Source organism: Apium graveolens, chromosome 4 (genome assembly GCF_009905375.1).
Source record: "Apium graveolens cultivar Ventura chromosome 4, ASM990537v1, whole genome shotgun sequence".
Taxonomy (NCBI): Eukaryota; Viridiplantae; Streptophyta; class Magnoliopsida; order Apiales; family Apiaceae; genus Apium; species Apium graveolens.
This window is the reverse complement of record NC_133650.1, coordinates 3,772,411-3,788,987: the sequence shown is the minus strand read 5'-3', so window position 1 is coordinate 3,788,987 and position 16,577 is coordinate 3,772,411. Positions and strand designations below refer to the sequence as shown.

At 32.3% G+C, this 16,577-nt stretch overlaps 4 protein-coding genes across 4 annotated transcripts; 3 read left to right on the top strand and 1 right to left on the bottom strand.

Annotated features, from left to right (window-relative positions):
• Positions 1 to 1,497: 1,497 nt before the first annotated feature.
• Positions 1,498 to 3,373, top strand: LOC141717499 (uncharacterized). Its single transcript, XM_074519608.1, has 3 exons — positions 1,498 to 2,044; positions 2,483 to 2,655; positions 3,040 to 3,373. The coding sequence occupies exons 1-3, from the start codon at positions 1,574 to 1,576 to the stop codon at positions 3,188 to 3,190; spliced, it is 795 nt and encodes a 264-aa protein (XP_074375709.1). The 5' UTR covers positions 1,498 to 1,573; the 3' UTR covers positions 3,191 to 3,373.
• A 2,193-nt stretch (positions 3,374 to 5,566) lies between these two features.
• Positions 5,567 to 7,318, top strand: LOC141716609 (glucan endo-1,3-beta-glucosidase 14-like). Its single transcript, XM_074518795.1, has 3 exons — positions 5,567 to 5,739; positions 5,824 to 6,860; positions 7,055 to 7,318. The coding sequence occupies exons 1-3, from the start codon at positions 5,637 to 5,639 to the stop codon at positions 7,142 to 7,144; spliced, it is 1,230 nt and encodes a 409-aa protein (XP_074374896.1). The 5' UTR covers positions 5,567 to 5,636; the 3' UTR covers positions 7,145 to 7,318.
• Positions 7,319 to 11,994: 4,676 nt separating this feature from the next.
• On the top strand, positions 11,995 to 13,787 carry LOC141718197 (uncharacterized). The gene is made up of 3 exons (XM_074520575.1): positions 11,995 to 12,549; positions 12,638 to 12,693; positions 12,785 to 13,787. Exons 1-3 carry the CDS (start codon positions 11,995 to 11,997, stop codon positions 13,785 to 13,787), a joined length of 1,614 nt encoding a protein of 537 aa, XP_074376676.1.
• Positions 13,788 to 14,970: 1,183 nt separating this feature from the next.
• On the bottom strand, positions 14,971 to 16,577 carry LOC141717498 (protein LURP-one-related 12-like). Its single transcript, XM_074519607.1, has 2 exons — positions 16,102 to 16,577; positions 14,971 to 15,571 (listed from the first exon to the last, which is right to left on the bottom strand). Exons 1-2 carry the CDS (start codon positions 16,327 to 16,329, stop codon positions 15,158 to 15,160), a joined length of 642 nt encoding a protein of 213 aa, XP_074375708.1. The 5' UTR covers positions 16,330 to 16,577; the 3' UTR covers positions 14,971 to 15,157.

Here is a 16,577-nt window from a genome sequence, read left to right as displayed (position 1 = left end):
GACTTGAATTTTAAAAAAAATAGTTTAAAATGTTTATAATTATCAAACCAAGCTCGACTTATTTAACATAAATTATTTAAAAGATTAAATCTCAAAGTAATCACTAAACTGAATGCCACATATCAAAAACCTCACTCTAGTTATCGGGGTATCATTTACACCACTCTAGTTGAGAATAATGACAGCACCGTTAGTCAAGAAAGTTGATTGTTAGTAATGGCTTGTTGACTCGACGGAATTTGTTTTATCATTATTATCATTTACAGGTGGACAGAATTATGTGATTTGAAATCGCACGTGGAGTCTAAATAAGCTAATTTTAATTATCCAAAAAATTTCCAACACCTTTATATTTTATAAGATCTCAGATGGATCAAATTGCCTGCCAATAACTCATATAATTGTCGTGTGTTTTTATAGATTTTATTCCACTTTTATTTATAGTGAATTTCAATTTTCTATTTAATTTTTATTTCTAGATTAAAAATATGTCCTTCTCATTTTTCTTAAAATTCACTGAAATTTTTTAGATATTTTCATAATTTATTCAACTTTTTTATTAATTTTTTATAACTTTAAAGTAAATAATTATGATTTAAAATAACAAACTAAATGTTTTTTTAAAAAAAAATTGAATTTTTATATAATTTAAAATAAGCACTAAGGAGGTGTGAATTGAAAGCCTCTCAAGTACTGGTAGCAAAGAAAAGCCTACTTACCGGCCTCCGCGATAGGATTAGTAGATTTTTTAATTTAAATATAAATTTTGAAAAATATGTCTTTATTTATTTTTAAATATTTTGTTATGTCTTTTCAAAAAAAAAATTAATTTTAAAGTTATCAAATTCGATTGTTTTTAAATTATAATAAATTTTTTTATATAAATTTTAAAAGACAAATTTATATTTAAAATAAAGAAATTTATTTGATTACTGAATGAAAACTGTTTTGACTACTGGATTCGGAAGGACCATCAACGTGTTGCAAGCTCTCTCCAATTGTCAGTTCGTTAAAGTCAACACATTTATGTCAAGTCAACATCGCTAACTAACGGGGTTGTCATTACTCTTAACTAAAGTGGTGCAAATGAGATGCCGATAACTAGAGTCCGTTTTTTGATATATGTCCTTTAGTTTAGTGACTATATTGAGATTTAACCTATTATTTAAAATAGTTTAAAATGTCAAATAAATTATTTAACATAGAACAAGCTTGAATTATTTTCAGCAGCCAAATATACGCATAAACTAAAACAAACTTATTTTAAATTTTCGAGTACTTACTCGAATGTATGTTTGAATCGACTGATTTTTAGAAAAGTAAAGGTATCATGATTGTTTGGCTAAATCTAAGGGGAAATTTGTATGTTAATTGTTTGGTTAACACCACCTAAACCTGTTGCAATTCACGGGCATCAGCACTTTTAGGCAAAGACCCTGTTAGGCTCTTGTATATATATACCTCCTGTAAAATACGTTTAATCAAAGCAGACTCTCTCTCTCTCTCTCTCTCTCCCTCTCTCGCTCCCTCTATCTCTCCCTCTATCTCTCCCTCCCTCTCTCTCTCTCTCGCCATGCTAATGAGAAGCTCATCAAGTCCAATACTAAACTCATGGCTATCCTCCACCTCCTCTAAAGACTCCTCACCATCTAATTCTCCTGATCACCACTCCACCACTCTTCATCTCTCCAGAACCCGATCCATTTCCTTCTCACCCGACTCTCCAACGCGACCCATTTCCAAATCATCTCCCATATCTTCTCACATCCCCAAGCCCAAGAAACCCGAGAAGCCTTCATGGAGCTCCGGATTAGAAAAAGTTTCTGCCAATGAAGAAGATACCAGAGCCTTGCAGACTTTGGTGGTAGGTGGTGGCTGCGGCGGTGATGATGGTGGTTGTAAACGGGTTAGTGGTGGTGGGAAAGGTGACGGGTTTGGATCCGGGTCGGGTTTAGATGCTACTGATGCTTATTATAACAATTTGATTCTAGCTAATCCTGGCAATTCTCTCTTGCTTTCCAATTATGCTAAGTTTCTTAAAGAGGTACTTATTTCGTATTTTTTTAGTACTAATTATTTTTAGATACAGATATTTATGTTTTAGAGTAGTGGTAGAGGTAGCGAAATATTTAGCTTACATGGTCCACTGACACGCACCATATACTGTTATGGTATATGTCTTGGACCTCTAGCATGTCGGGTCAGTGGACCATGTAATTCGGTATGGAGGTTAGGATTGATGAAATTTTTAGCTTGAATTATTGTTAGATATGTATTTTATGTTTAATTGTTTAGAGAAATGCTAGAGGTCCCGAAGTATTTGTTTTACATGATCCACTGACACACGATATACTGATATGTCTTACCTTTGGGACCTCTAGCATTTCACGGTGTGTCAGTGGACCATGTAACTCGGCATGGATGTTAGGATTGTGTGTATTAAGATGAATTTATGTATCTAATTGAATAATTTGTTGAACAGGTAAGAGGAGATTTTGTTAAAGCAGAGGAGTACTGTGGGAGAGCAATTCTGGCGAACCCGAATGATGCCAATGTTTTGTCGCTCTATGCTGATCTAATATGGCAAACACATAAGGATGCTCAGCGTGCCGAGACCTATTTTGATCAGGCTGTTAAAAGTGACCCGGATGACTGGTATGAAACATAGCTCCTCTATATATGCTTTACTCATCAAGTACCGGAACTTTGATATTTTGCTAGTACTTACGCCAATGGAGATTATATTGTTTCTGATATTCATACGTTTTAAAACATCAAAATGAGTAGTCCGGGTACTTCATATAATTTCATGCTGAGATTGTTTGTGATATTCATGAGTCTTAAGACATGAACACAATTAAAGTCTTGCTACTTGATTTGTCATAAGATGAGAATTTGGCATGGACCAATGTTTAAGATCCTTGACATGGTTGCTGAATATTCGAGGGAACCTGGATATAAATAAAATCCTTCATTTTTGAAACTTTAATAGGGCTAGTTGGGATCCCGATTAATAAGGCTTGCTGTTTATGCCTGCAGCTTTGTTCTAGCTTCATATGCTCGGTTTCTTTGGGATGCCGAAGAGGATGAGGATGAGGAAGAAGAAAACGACAAGGGAAAGAATCTTAATAATTCCGAATCAAACCTCTTTGAAGGATCATCTGGTTGGATGCGGGTAACTGCGACCTAATTAGTCTAATATGTGCCTTATCACTAGTGTTAAACTTTACCAAGTTAGTTGCAGGCATCATCCCATGGTACTATTGACATAGCAAACTAATGTTTTAGCAGGCCTCACCTCCTCTTGTAAAATAAGCTGGAATAAAATTTTGACTTGTGACTGCTTATTATGAATAAATGATAGTTTCAGTTCCATATGTGAAATACGTATCCGGTATGAGCTCTGTTGCGCGGTACATAGGGTCGGATTTAGGAAGGGCATGGGTGCTCGTTGTTACGATAATTTTAAGTAGAATAGATATATTTGTGGACTCGTGGGCGCTCGTTGTTACGATAATTTGAAGTAGAATAGATAGATTTGTGGACAGGGTTGTAGAGAAGATCACTTGTACCATTGATCAGGGTTCTAAAAGTGCCCGACTGAATATTTTGATTTTAGTCCTTTACAAGATACGCAGCCGATTCGAATTTTAAAATCCGACTAATCGTTATAATTCTTCGACCGGTACGAAATGTAGATTTGATTTTTTTTCTTCCGATTAGTTTCTAGTTTATTGATTAATCATGAATTGGTACCTTCAACAATTAGTTCCGTTTTCCGATTTACAAACCTGCTTTTAACATATAATTCTTCAAAATCTTATGTATTTTAAAGAGATTTCAAAAGATTAAAAATGAACTAGGAAATCCATCAAAATCTACAAGATTTTCAAATAAAAAAAAATGCACACACTTTTGAATACCATCAGATTTTGATGGATTTTTAAAAATTTAAATTGAATACCGCTAGATTTTGGTAGAATTTTTAAAATCTAAATTGAATACACTCAGATTTTAAAAGACTTTTTATAATCTCTATTAAATACCATCATATTTTAAAGGATTTTTTAAAATCCTAATTGAATACCTCTTGATTTTAACAATTCAAAAAAATCTTTCAAATTCTTGATTGAATATACTCTTTTAGTCATTGACAGATGATTTATTTGATACAAATTTTCAATTTAATAATCAAATTGAATCAAACCGAAAAGTAATAACAAGTTTTATATATTTGGATGAAACGAGTGATAAACTCGATATTTTTCCCTAATATTTTATTTTGGAACTGTAGTTTCATCCATTGAGTTCAGGAATTGCACCGCTCACTTTGATCAATTGGTCTACCTACTAAATTCGAGTGAACTACTTTCCTCGTTTTTTAGACACCCAAGTGGACTAGTTGCTGCAGATTCAGTGTTTATGGCTGTGATTTTAGAAACGGTTTTTTTAATATGTGTCCAAGGGCACACAATAAACACTAACTCTCGTGAGTTTGGTCCATTTTGATTGGTTCTCTAATCATAAATATTGATGGACCCTCCATGCATTTATAATAACTCCACTAATCAAAATATAACAAATTCATGAGAATTAGTGTTTATTGTATGTATTTGGGCACACATTAGAAAGACCGTCTTAAAAAAGTAACTGAAACATGACACGAGCAATGTTGAATTCTATGCACATATAAGTGTGTTAATAATATTGTATGTTGTACGTCTTTAGATTTTAAGGTCCATGGACAATGTTCAACAATTTTTATAAACAATTTTTAACGAAAATTCTTGTTAAAAAAAATAAGGACAAATCTACTCCAATGATAAAAAAATTTAACTAAAAAGTCTGAGTTATGAGAATTGTTTTTACTAATTGAATTCTAACCGGAACTGTAGCTCAAGTTAGCTCCTCAGCTTGGCCACTTATCGCAAGATATCATCTTTATATAACTTGCTCCCCAAATTACACTCGGAAGATTACAGTACTTTAGGGCTTTACCATCCAAGGATCTAGGTTCAATTCCAAGTGGATATCCGGAATTTAAGTAGGTGGTCCTGACAGTGGGATGATGTGCTATTTGTTTCCAGAAATAGTCGAGATGCGTGTAAGCTGGTCCCAACACCCGGTTATCAAAAAAAGATTACAATATAGAGGTGCGTATAAACGGGTCCAAACACCTGGTTATCAACGGAAGATTACAATATACAAGTAAACTTAATGTAATGTATTTGAATTTATGAAACATGACTGAATATGCATATGTTACCTAAATCCCAAGGCAAGGCCAAAGTTCAAAACCCACCTTTTCCACTTTCCAGTCCTATGTTCAACCATCAATGTAATTTAAGGAATGATACTTGAAGTGTTCCTCTTCAAAAAAGAAAGATGAAGATCACATAAACTTGTACCAAAAACAGAAAGTGGAAAGGTATACTTTGAGATGCAGAAAGATTTCTTAAAGTCAGAATCTATTCTAAACTTTCTAACCAGAATTTAGTTAACTTATCTTAGGGATCTAGTTTGATCAAATTTCATTTTCTGGTTTTTGTTTTGGAATCTACAGCAGACCTTAAACTAAAGCATTGCATGCACCTATCGAAAAACAGTTTCAAAATCTTAATTCATTTTCTCTACAAATGAAGTTGTTTTCTGCACTCAATTTGAACATCAAGCAAATGGCATTCTCCTCTTCTTTTCTCATCTGGTTTTTCGTTACATTCTCCATTGCCTTTCCGCATTGTATGCTCCTTCTGTCCTAATTAGTAACGTCGCTCTAACGTGTCACATTTGAAGTTATTCTCATATGTTTGGTTTTATGTGCAGATTCAACGGTGGATGCATTCATAGGTACTTATGGAGTAAATTATGGGAGGCTAGCGGATAATATACCAGCACCTGAGAGCGTAGTGACTCTGTTAAAGGCAGCGAGAATAAGGAATGTCAGAATCTATGATTCAGAACATTCAGTTCTTGAAGCCTTTAAAGGATCAGGAATCGAGATCATTATAGGACTCAATAATGGACTCGTGAAGGACGTTGGTGGGAGCGAGGATCGTGCAATGACTTGGGTCAAAGAAAACGTAGAAGCATTTGTTCCTGGCACAAAAATTCGAGGAGTGGCTGTTGGAAATGAAATACTGGGAAGTGGTGATGAAGGGCTAATGGAAGCGTTGCTTCCAGCAGTTAAAAATGTTTACAGTGCTCTAGAAAGACTGAATTTAGCTAAACAAGTTGAAGTTTCAAGCCCACATTCTGCTGCAGTTTTTGCAGATTCTTACCCTCCGTCTGACGGTGTTTTTAAGGACACTGTTCTTCCTTACATGAAACCACTTCTGCAATTCTTCTCGCAAATTCATAGCCCTTTTTATATGAACATTTACCCTTTTCTTGCCTACGTCAGTGACCCTGTAACCATTGATATCAAATACGCCCTTTTCAAGAAGAATAAAGGGGTTTACGACGCAAAGAGTAAACTGCATTACGATAACATGTTTGATGCTCAAATAGATGCAGCATATGCTGCCTTGGAGAAAGCTGGATTTGGAAAAACAGAGGTTATAGTTTCAGAAACAGGCTGGGCGTCTCGTGGTGATGCCAATGAAGTAGGAGCTAGCGTTAAAAATGCCAAGACATATAATGGTAATTTGCGTAAAAAACTACTGAAAAGGAAGGGCACTCCATCTAGACCAAAAACACCTGTGAAGGCATATGTTTTTGCATTGTTCAATGAAAATCAGAAGCCTGGTCCAACCTCTGAGAGAAACTTTGGATTGTTTAAGGCTGATGGAAGCATTGCCTACGATATCGGGTTTACTGGACTAGTGCCTTCTTCGGCATCATCATCATTTCTATCAATGAAGGTATGTCAACATGATCTTATACTTTTTAACACTCCCCTCAATCGAATCCGAGTCTCTCCCTATACCGAGCTCTGATACCATGTTAACTAACCAGTCAGTCTAAAAACTTAAGGTGCTACAGGAAGACTCGAAAAAGATCTTATACTTTCTAACATTTACATCTATGCATGCTTATTTGTTGTACATTTTTGTAGGGGAAGGGCCTTCAAGGTTTGCTTGGATCTTCCTTATCATCGATGATTTTCGCAAGCTGTTCCGTAGCTGTGATTCTGTTTATGATGTAAATACTATTCATCAGCCTGACTAACTTCAGGTGTCATTAGTTCTATGGTTCTACCATATACATTCTTGTATTACAAATTAATATTGATGTTTCCGGAAATTTGTAAAGATAATGTACTCATTCATTTTAGCTTATTTTTTTACGATAAGAAATGTTACTGAACCTTCAAGACTAAGCCCATTAAACAATTATCCACCATATTTGCACTCATTTCTGGATAATAAAGAATATAAATTTATGTCACCTACGATCTATTTAAGAAAAATGTTTGATATATAGAATTGTGTACAAAATTTTGTATGTAATGTCATGTGGTGGATTTTAATTGAAATGATCTCTGCATTCACATCAACAACACCAACCACATCAAGTGTCATATCATTCTGTACAAAAATTTTGTACACCTAGCAGTACTCTATATTTAAAGCAATGCTAAATGCAAAAAAAATGTAAAATGAGATGACATGAATGACTATGAAATAATTTAATTGGTTATATTTGTGTGAATACATAAAATTCAGATTTTGTAATTATTTTGGGATTCAATTTTGTCCCTCTAATATTTTTCATCTAGTTAAAATTAGAGAAATGTTGGAGCTATTAAATCTATTCTCCAAACAATTTTCAAATAATAAGTGTTAATTAACTGTTGGTCTCTCTTTTTTAAATTAACTGAATATCACGTGTATTAATATGAGCCTCTCTGTTTAAAAAAAGACAATTCTAAGAACATTTTTATGATCAACTTTGAACTCTAACATTGCTCTTAATATTACTCTGCTTTATATCTTTAATTTTCACCTAAACTAATTTTTCTTCTCATCCAACACAAAAACATTACTATTATGTTTCATGTTTTTAACAAGTTGAATGGAGATTGAATGAAAGGTGCCGGAATCAACAACTATCCATCAAACGTTCCACAATAGTAATTAAAAAGTGTATAAAAAATGTATAATACCTGTGTCAAAGATTTTCTTGTTGGGGTTATATTCTCGTATTCTCTCATGCTTTTTAAAATGTCAATTTATAATTCAAAAAATAAAAATAAATAGAACTTATAACCAAAAAGAAGACAAGAAGGAAAAGTTTTTTCTTCAAAGAAATAATTAAAATCAACTACTCACACCGAGAGGTCTCGCATATTTAAGTTTCATTTACTTTTACAAACCGTCAATTTGAGAATTCGAATTTTGTCAAAAGTAAATTGACATATGACCGGGGTCGTATCAATCCAATTAATTTTATATGTGTCAATTCCAGAATTCGAATTTTGTCAAAAATAAATTTACATGTAAGTGGGTCATATATGTAGTATTAGGTACACTTTTTACAAATTTAATGGAAAAAAAAAGATACTAACCTTATAAGAAAGTACCAAAAAACATTCTCAACAAAAGTTGGTAAATAATAAATGATTTCAAACTAAAAATGTCTACAAATGTGTGGCACACACACTAAATTAATAGTAAATCAATGGTGCATGATAAAGAAGATAAGAAAATGTTTTTTTCTTCTTTCCTTAATTTTATCATAACCAATAAATGTTTGGTCAGATAAGATAATGACCCTTTAATTGCACATCAATTTCAATTAATTAATGGTCGAGGTTCTTTTGGCTTTCTTGTAAATTTTGATTACTTAGGAAATTAATGATAATCATAAAACGTGCCTCAAAAACTATAATTTCTTGTATTTTTTTCTTTTATTAGATGAGCTAGTGGTTGATATTTTTTTGTCGATCTCAATCATCGGACCACTTGTATTTAGTAGTACCTTTTTCTAGACAAATTGGTTGAATATTTTCACATATTCAAAATCATTTATTTGTAGTAGTGATTTTTCTTCTATTAAAACAAGTCTTGAATTTTGAGATATCTTATGTTGTATAAAAGAAAATTTCCGCTTCCTAAATTTTTGATAAAATTGAATTGAAAATATGCTAAACTTTTATTACAGGGAAATCAGAAACTCATTTGAGAACCTAATAAAATAAATGATAACTCACGACTAAAAAATCAATTATCGTCCTCGCATTTTTATTAGTGAAATCTTTAATCAAATCCTTAAAATTAAGAATTTTTTAGCATTTATTTTTGAATAAATCGTATAATCAATTATTTAACTGTTCTTGTTACATTCTAGAAAAGCGAGACGAGTCATACGATCTAATCAACTTTAAAGTTAAAAACCCCGTTTATATTTTCATTTACAAGTTATTCGCTAGTATATTATCTTTTGAAAATTTTTATCCTAAAATGATGAATATCTTATACGATGGTTTGTATTGTTTGCTATCAGTGTCGGCCCCAATATTTAACATCGTTCTCGAGATTTGTTGGAATATATATTTTCTTGCATGACACATGTACAACTAATTATCAAAAAATATCAAAGGACAAACTTAAAAGGAAATATTAAAAAATAATTGATTTCTTAACAAAAGTGACCGTCCTATTTCGACCAACCTAATGATTTATCCAAATATTGTTGTACTAAAATAAAATTTCAATTTTGTAAACTAATTTTATAATAAGCAACAACTCCATTTGTTCAAAAGCAAATGACCAAACAATAAGATACCAATATTTCCCCTCTTCTAGATAACGTCAAAATTAAGAAGTAACACAAGTTTGGTTACCAATATCTCACGGTAAGATTAGGAATGTAAACCGCACAAAAGGTTTCTTGAAATAGTAAGTTTCTTAAAGTGGTTAATTGTCATTTCGTAAATTTCAGAGGATTAGCTTAATACAGTTGGTACTAATGATATTAATTTTTTTTTCTTTTTTATTTTTGTTGCACGGAATAGTATATCAATTGTGTTCGGATACTAAATTCGATATCTAAACTTTTTTCAAAATAATGCAGTGAAAATGGTAAAATAACAATGTTGCACTTAATTTGGACACACGATAAATATTAAAATTTATAAACAGAGACCATTTTAATCGGTATAATTTTATGTATGCAGAGATTTATCATTATTAAGATAAAAAAATCAATTAAAAGGGTCTAAATTTATAGATTTCAGTATTTATTTTTTATTTATCGGCATACAATCGAAAAACCATAACTTTATTTATACGAATACATGAGTGCCCATTCCATTTAATAAATTATCTTCAATTCAAAGTTGTTTCATTATATCTCAGTGACCTAGTATTCGCACAATTTGTAAACAAATTTTATCATTGGTCAAGTTTATTGAAAAATAGCTCGACTCGGTTACATTTTTTAATTTCGCCAATATTTTGATTATTAATTTTCAGCTCAAGCATTCGCGTAATCAGTCAACTGAATACTCGATTAAATATATATCGCCGATACATTCAATTTTGGAGTAATCGGAATTCGGAAAAGTGGAGTCAACTGATATTTATATATTTGCATAAAGATGCACAAAACCCGGTCAAAAACCGGTCCAGTCAAAACCCGGTCAAGCTCGGTCCGGTTCCGGCCTAAGCTTGTGGCCTCGACGGATCCTATATTTTTAGGCAAAAACCGGCCCAACCAGATTAAAAACCGGGGTTTTGGCATGACCCGATCTTTGGTCCGACCCGCTTAAAAGCCTGAAAAAACCTTGTCAAAATCTGATTATTATAATATATTTTATTATATATTTATGAATTTATATTTACTATAAATATAAATAATATTTTACACACACATATATATATACATATTCGTGATTAATAATATTATTTATATAATTTATTGTAGGATTAATAAAGGAAGATATAATTAGTACACTATATATATATTTGAATAACATTGATAAACATGTTTATTTTTTGCCAAATTTAAACATTTTCAACAAAGTACTATTTTCATAAAAAATTTAATGCAAACTAATACATTTTACGATGATTTAGTTGTTAACATATTTAGTCTTCAGAAAAAGTCCGGTCCGAAAAAAAACCCGATGATGACCGCTTCGAGGGCCCAAACAGGCTCTGATATTTTCGAAAAGTACGGCCCGGCCCTATTAAAATCAAAACCCGAAAAGTTCATTTCAGTTAAAGTCCGGGTTTTTTAAGGACCAATCAAATCCCGGCGTAATTAACCTGTTCTGCATCTCTATTTTGCATAATAATATGGTGTGCTCAAATTATACCGCAACATACTAAACTAGTACAAAAAGAAGTGATTAAATTAAGTCTTTCTTCCTGCTTAAAAATGGACCCATGTTGTTCTTGTTGAGCGAACACACACATTTCATCATCGAATCCATTCTTGCTCTGCCCACCTTTAAAGTACAACTTCTCATAATGCCCATGTCTGTGTATAATTTCTCAAAATACCCATGTTTCTTAATCTCTCTCCGCCAACTCATCAGGCCATATTACTTTTTAGTTTTGTCATCTTAAAACAGTACCCAAGCATGTGAGCATGTCAAAACGACGGATATAACTTTTACATTTAATATATTCGTTATATTAGTATCATCATATTTTATAATATATATTGTATATTAAATATAATATTTAATTATTTAAAATTTAAACTAAATATGTCACGTATTTAAATTAAAAACATAAAAATAAATAATAAATCATTAATATATATTAAAATTACTTTAGAACTTATTTTAATATATATTTAATAAATTATATATATTTATTATTAAAACAATTTGCAGTGACTTGTCAAATCCAACTTTTCAGTGATTTGTTAAATCAAACTTTTTCAGTGATTTGTTAAATCAAACTTTTCAGTTAAATTTCTCTATAAATAACTTCTTGAAACTGCAAATCAAAGTATGCTCATCAGGTACATTTTTAAGTTTTTGTAGTTATGAGTTTCATGTTTCTTATCATTTATTACTAATACTTGTTTTCTTTATAACAGATGGATCATACTACTCTTCTTAACGAAATTGCAAGATCAAATGCAATATATAATTTAAGTGGTGCTGATGATGATCAAAATTATCATTATGAGCCGGAAGTGAATGAATCTGAAGGCGGTGAAACAGACAATGACGAACAAGATGACTCAGATCATAGCACCGACAATGATGATGAACATATTCCAACTGCTCCTTGGTTCAGAACTGAAGAGATCAATGATAATTTAGGTAATTGTTCAAATGTTAACTCACTTGATGATGAATTATTTGAAGGTCAATGTTTTACAGATAAGCAAGCTGCTGTAAGTGCTATAAAAGAAAATCACATAAAAAGTTCTAGAAATTACCATGTTACTAAAAGTGATACAACGCGATATGAAGCCAAATGTGTTGTGGAAGATTGTCCGTGGAGGATTCGAGTCATGAAATCAAAGCGATCTGGTTTATTCGTGACCACAAAATTGCCTACTAAACATAATTGCTTTTTTAGAACACTTCAAAGAGATCACCAACAACTTTCATCTAGGATGATTGCAAATGTAATAAAACAACAAGTAAGTATAATTATAAGTTCATTATATTTTTATTTGTGTTCACTTTATATTATGTTATTGATTATTTTTTCATCTTTTTGTTAATTAGATTACAGAAAGTCCATATCTAAAGGTGAATATCATTCAGAGTCAAATTACAGCAATGTATAACTATCATGTTAGTTATAAAAAGGCGTGGATGGGAAAGCAAAAGGCAATATCAGATATTTATGGGTGTATGTATTATTTCCGACAGACATGCTGGAATTATTGAAGCCATGAAAAGGGAAGAAAGTGGCTTTACTGGTGAGTGGGGTATACATCGATTTTGTTTGTTGCATGTACGTAGCAATTTTTGTTCAGCTTTTCCAGGTGCACATTTGAAGATGTTATGTTGGGTAGCTGGAAATACTTCTCAATTACGAAAATTTGAGGCAGCAATGGAACAAATCAAGGAGCTTAATCCTGATGCAGAAAGATGGTTGCGTAAGATTCCATTAGAGATGTGGACTATGTCTCATGATGGAGGTTGTCGTTATGGCCAAGCAACAACAAACATGATTGAAAGTTTCAACGGGCTCTTACGTTCTGCTCGATTTCTACCGGTCACAGCAATGGTAGAGTATATATATTATCGATCTGTGAAATTAGTTGCACAACGACGAACTCAGACTTTAGAGGACCTTCAAAATGGTCAAACTTATTGCAAAAAATCAAGGAAATTATTTGAAATTATTGAGCAAAAAGCATCGGCACATAGGGTGATTTCTTACAATCAACAAAGAAGAGTCTTTGAAGTTATTACTGCTCAATATAGAACTAAAAATGGATCTTGGAAAGGTGGTAACAGGCATAATGTGGATGTATCTAGGGGCTTTTGTTCTTGTGGAAAATGTAGCAGATATCATTTTCCATGTTCACATATTGTGGCAGGATGTTTGGCATGCAACCTAAATTGGCAGCACTATATTGAACCTTATCACAATTTATCAACACTATGTGATATGTGGAAATACGAGTTTAACCCAATCCCTAATCAAGCATATTGGACATTTCCACTAGCAAATAATTGGGAGATGTATGGGTTTCTCATTGCTGATGAAGGTATGAGGAGGGTAAAAAAAAAGCGTGGTCAAAGGGGTCAAAGCTCGCGTATTCGAACTGAAATGGACAATCCTCGAAAAGTGATAGTTTGTGGACGATGCGGACAAGAAGGACATACAAGACGTAATTCACGATGTCCTCAATATGATCATTAGTATTTAATAATTGAGTGTTTGTGTAATATATTTTCTTTTAAGTTTATGTGAAGTATTTTCATTTTAATATTTAAGTTAATTTATATTATGTTTTAATTTAAATACATTTAGTGACATATTTAGTTTAAATTTTAAATAATTAAATATTACATTTAATATACAATATATATTATAAAATATGGGCTGAGTTCTATGGAGTCCACCTTTTTATCGGAGTCCTCGAAGTCCATCTACGTTCTCCAAATAAAATATATTGTAAAACGTGTTATTTTGCAAAACATGTTACACAAATAGCATAACTTCAACAAAATCATGCAAATCTCATATATTTACGGTACAATATGTATGTTCTGCAATATGTTCTGCAACATGAACATTTATGTTCTGCAAACTAAACATGTTTTGTAGAATATATATTTTTGCAATGTTCTGCTTGTAAAATGTATGCAATCTACAAGATTTTTGATAGAATAGTGATGTTTGTCGAAAAATAATATGTTTTGCAATATTTTAAGCTATATTTTACTTGCAGAACATATATGGACTCCGAGGACTCCAATTAAAGGTGGACTCCATAGAACTTTACTCTATAAAATATGATGATACTAATATAAGGAATATATTAAATATAAAAGTTATATACAGTTGTTTTGACATGCTCACATGCTTGGAGTACTATTTAACATAAAATAAAGATGACAAAGCTAAAAAGTAATATGGCCTGATGAGTTGGCGGAGAGAGATTAAGAAACATGGGTATTTTGAGAAATTATACACAAACATGGATGAGAGGTTGTACTCTAAAGGTGGGCAGAGCAAGAATGGATTCTTTCGTCATCAACTTTTATGCAATCTCCATGACTACTCAATTATCTTCCCTACCATTTTATAACCAATTGAAGATCATAAAACTCAAAAATCAAGATTTATATAAAAGATTTTACACCAAAGTGCAAAAAAATTAGCATTATTTTTAATATATACTTATTTTCGAAAACATAAAGATTAGAGTCTCAAAAACGGTTTCTAAAATCGTTCCTGAATGAAAACGGTTTCTAAAATCGTTCCTGAATGATGAGTTGTAAATATACTATCGGATATTCACTCGTAAATGAAATGAGCCCCTCGTATATTACTATGAATATCACGAATTAAAAAAATCATACATATCATATCAAAAATATTTTATTTTTTTTTTGAATATGTAACGTTGCTCTTTCGAAAAATAAGATAATCGGACACCTTTTTCAATAAGGGCCTAAAAAAAACCCTTTAAAACACTTACTTAAAATACCCCACATATCTCAAATTACATAATTAAAATTTTAAAATACTTAAAAAAAAGTACTCAATATTTACACCACAAAAATTTAAGAAGACTTGTGCGAATCTTCACTCGCAGTGTCCAAATCGGGCCCACTATCATCATCCGAATGATCATCACCGTTGATTTGATCAAGCACAAGAACTAGTCCCATAGCAAATGCACCATCGAATCCAGGCTTCAAAAATAACGAGAAAACGTCTTTTCCAAGCACCACATTGGTGGTGCAATCCACTTTACGTTTAATCTCAGCCACTGATTTTTTATCCGTATCGTAAATTATGCAACACCGCTGCGCATATGATCCTTCAATTTGATACTCTACGCCTGGATTGTTGTACATCTCAACTGTCACACTTGATCGTCCGATTATTGACGATCTTCGCACGCTGAAAATTGGCTTTTGTCCGTCCATTCTCTCGCCTAGAAATCCTTCCCATCTTTGATGCAAACTCGGCCTCTGTCGAGAATAGAACCCATTTTAACGTGAGAATAAAATTATTTAAATTGATAAAAAATGTAACTTGTACCTAAATTTTAGGAAATTTATCAAAAATATCACTATTTATGAAAATATTTGTAAAAATACGGACGCGGGTTGAATATGAGATTTAAACGGTTACATATGAGATTTGATCCGTATTTTTCCAAATATTTTTTGTAACTTAGGTATTTATGAAAAAATACCTAAATTTTAATATTAAACCAAATGAAAGATAATACGAATAAATTTGCGAAAATACAATTGTCAAAAATTCTTAGTACAAATTATGTTACAAAATATATTGACCGCTTTTCGTTCAAACTAGAGATGCACAAAAAATTATTGAAATTATCCGTGGGCCGATATAATTAGAGATGCACATAAAATTAATCGGAATTTGATGAGTGTTGATGTAACTAGAGATGCACAAAAATTTATCGAGATTTATGTGAGTGTCGGTGCGAAAATATTACTATAGAAATGTAACGGCATTAATGAGAGAGTACCTTGCGGCGGACGGTGAGGAGGCAACGGCCAGAAGGGTCCATGAGGACGAGTTCAGAGCGGTGACTAGCATCGGTAGCGTAAGTGTCGACGCGGAAAACGAGTTGGCCGGAGCAATCATAGACGGTGAAGCCATCGCCGGGGAAGAAAAGACATGTTTTACGGACAGTCAGTTGTGTTTCTTTGTCGTAAATGAAGCTTCCATCAACTATAACACCGCTTTTCTTCATGTGTTTTATTCGGATAGATTATTATTACAAGTATTGTTAAGCTAGATTTTTAGATCTTGTAGTAATATGAGAGAGAGAGAGAGAGAGAGAGAGAGAGTGTGTGAATTATGTGTTGCGAGAGAGGGAGAGGGAGAGAGAGAGAGAGAGGTGTGATTATGTGTTGTGACTTGTGAGCGAGAGAGAGAGAGAGAGAGAGAGAGAGAGAGAGAGAGATATGTAAATTATGTGTTGTGAGCGAGTGAGAAAGA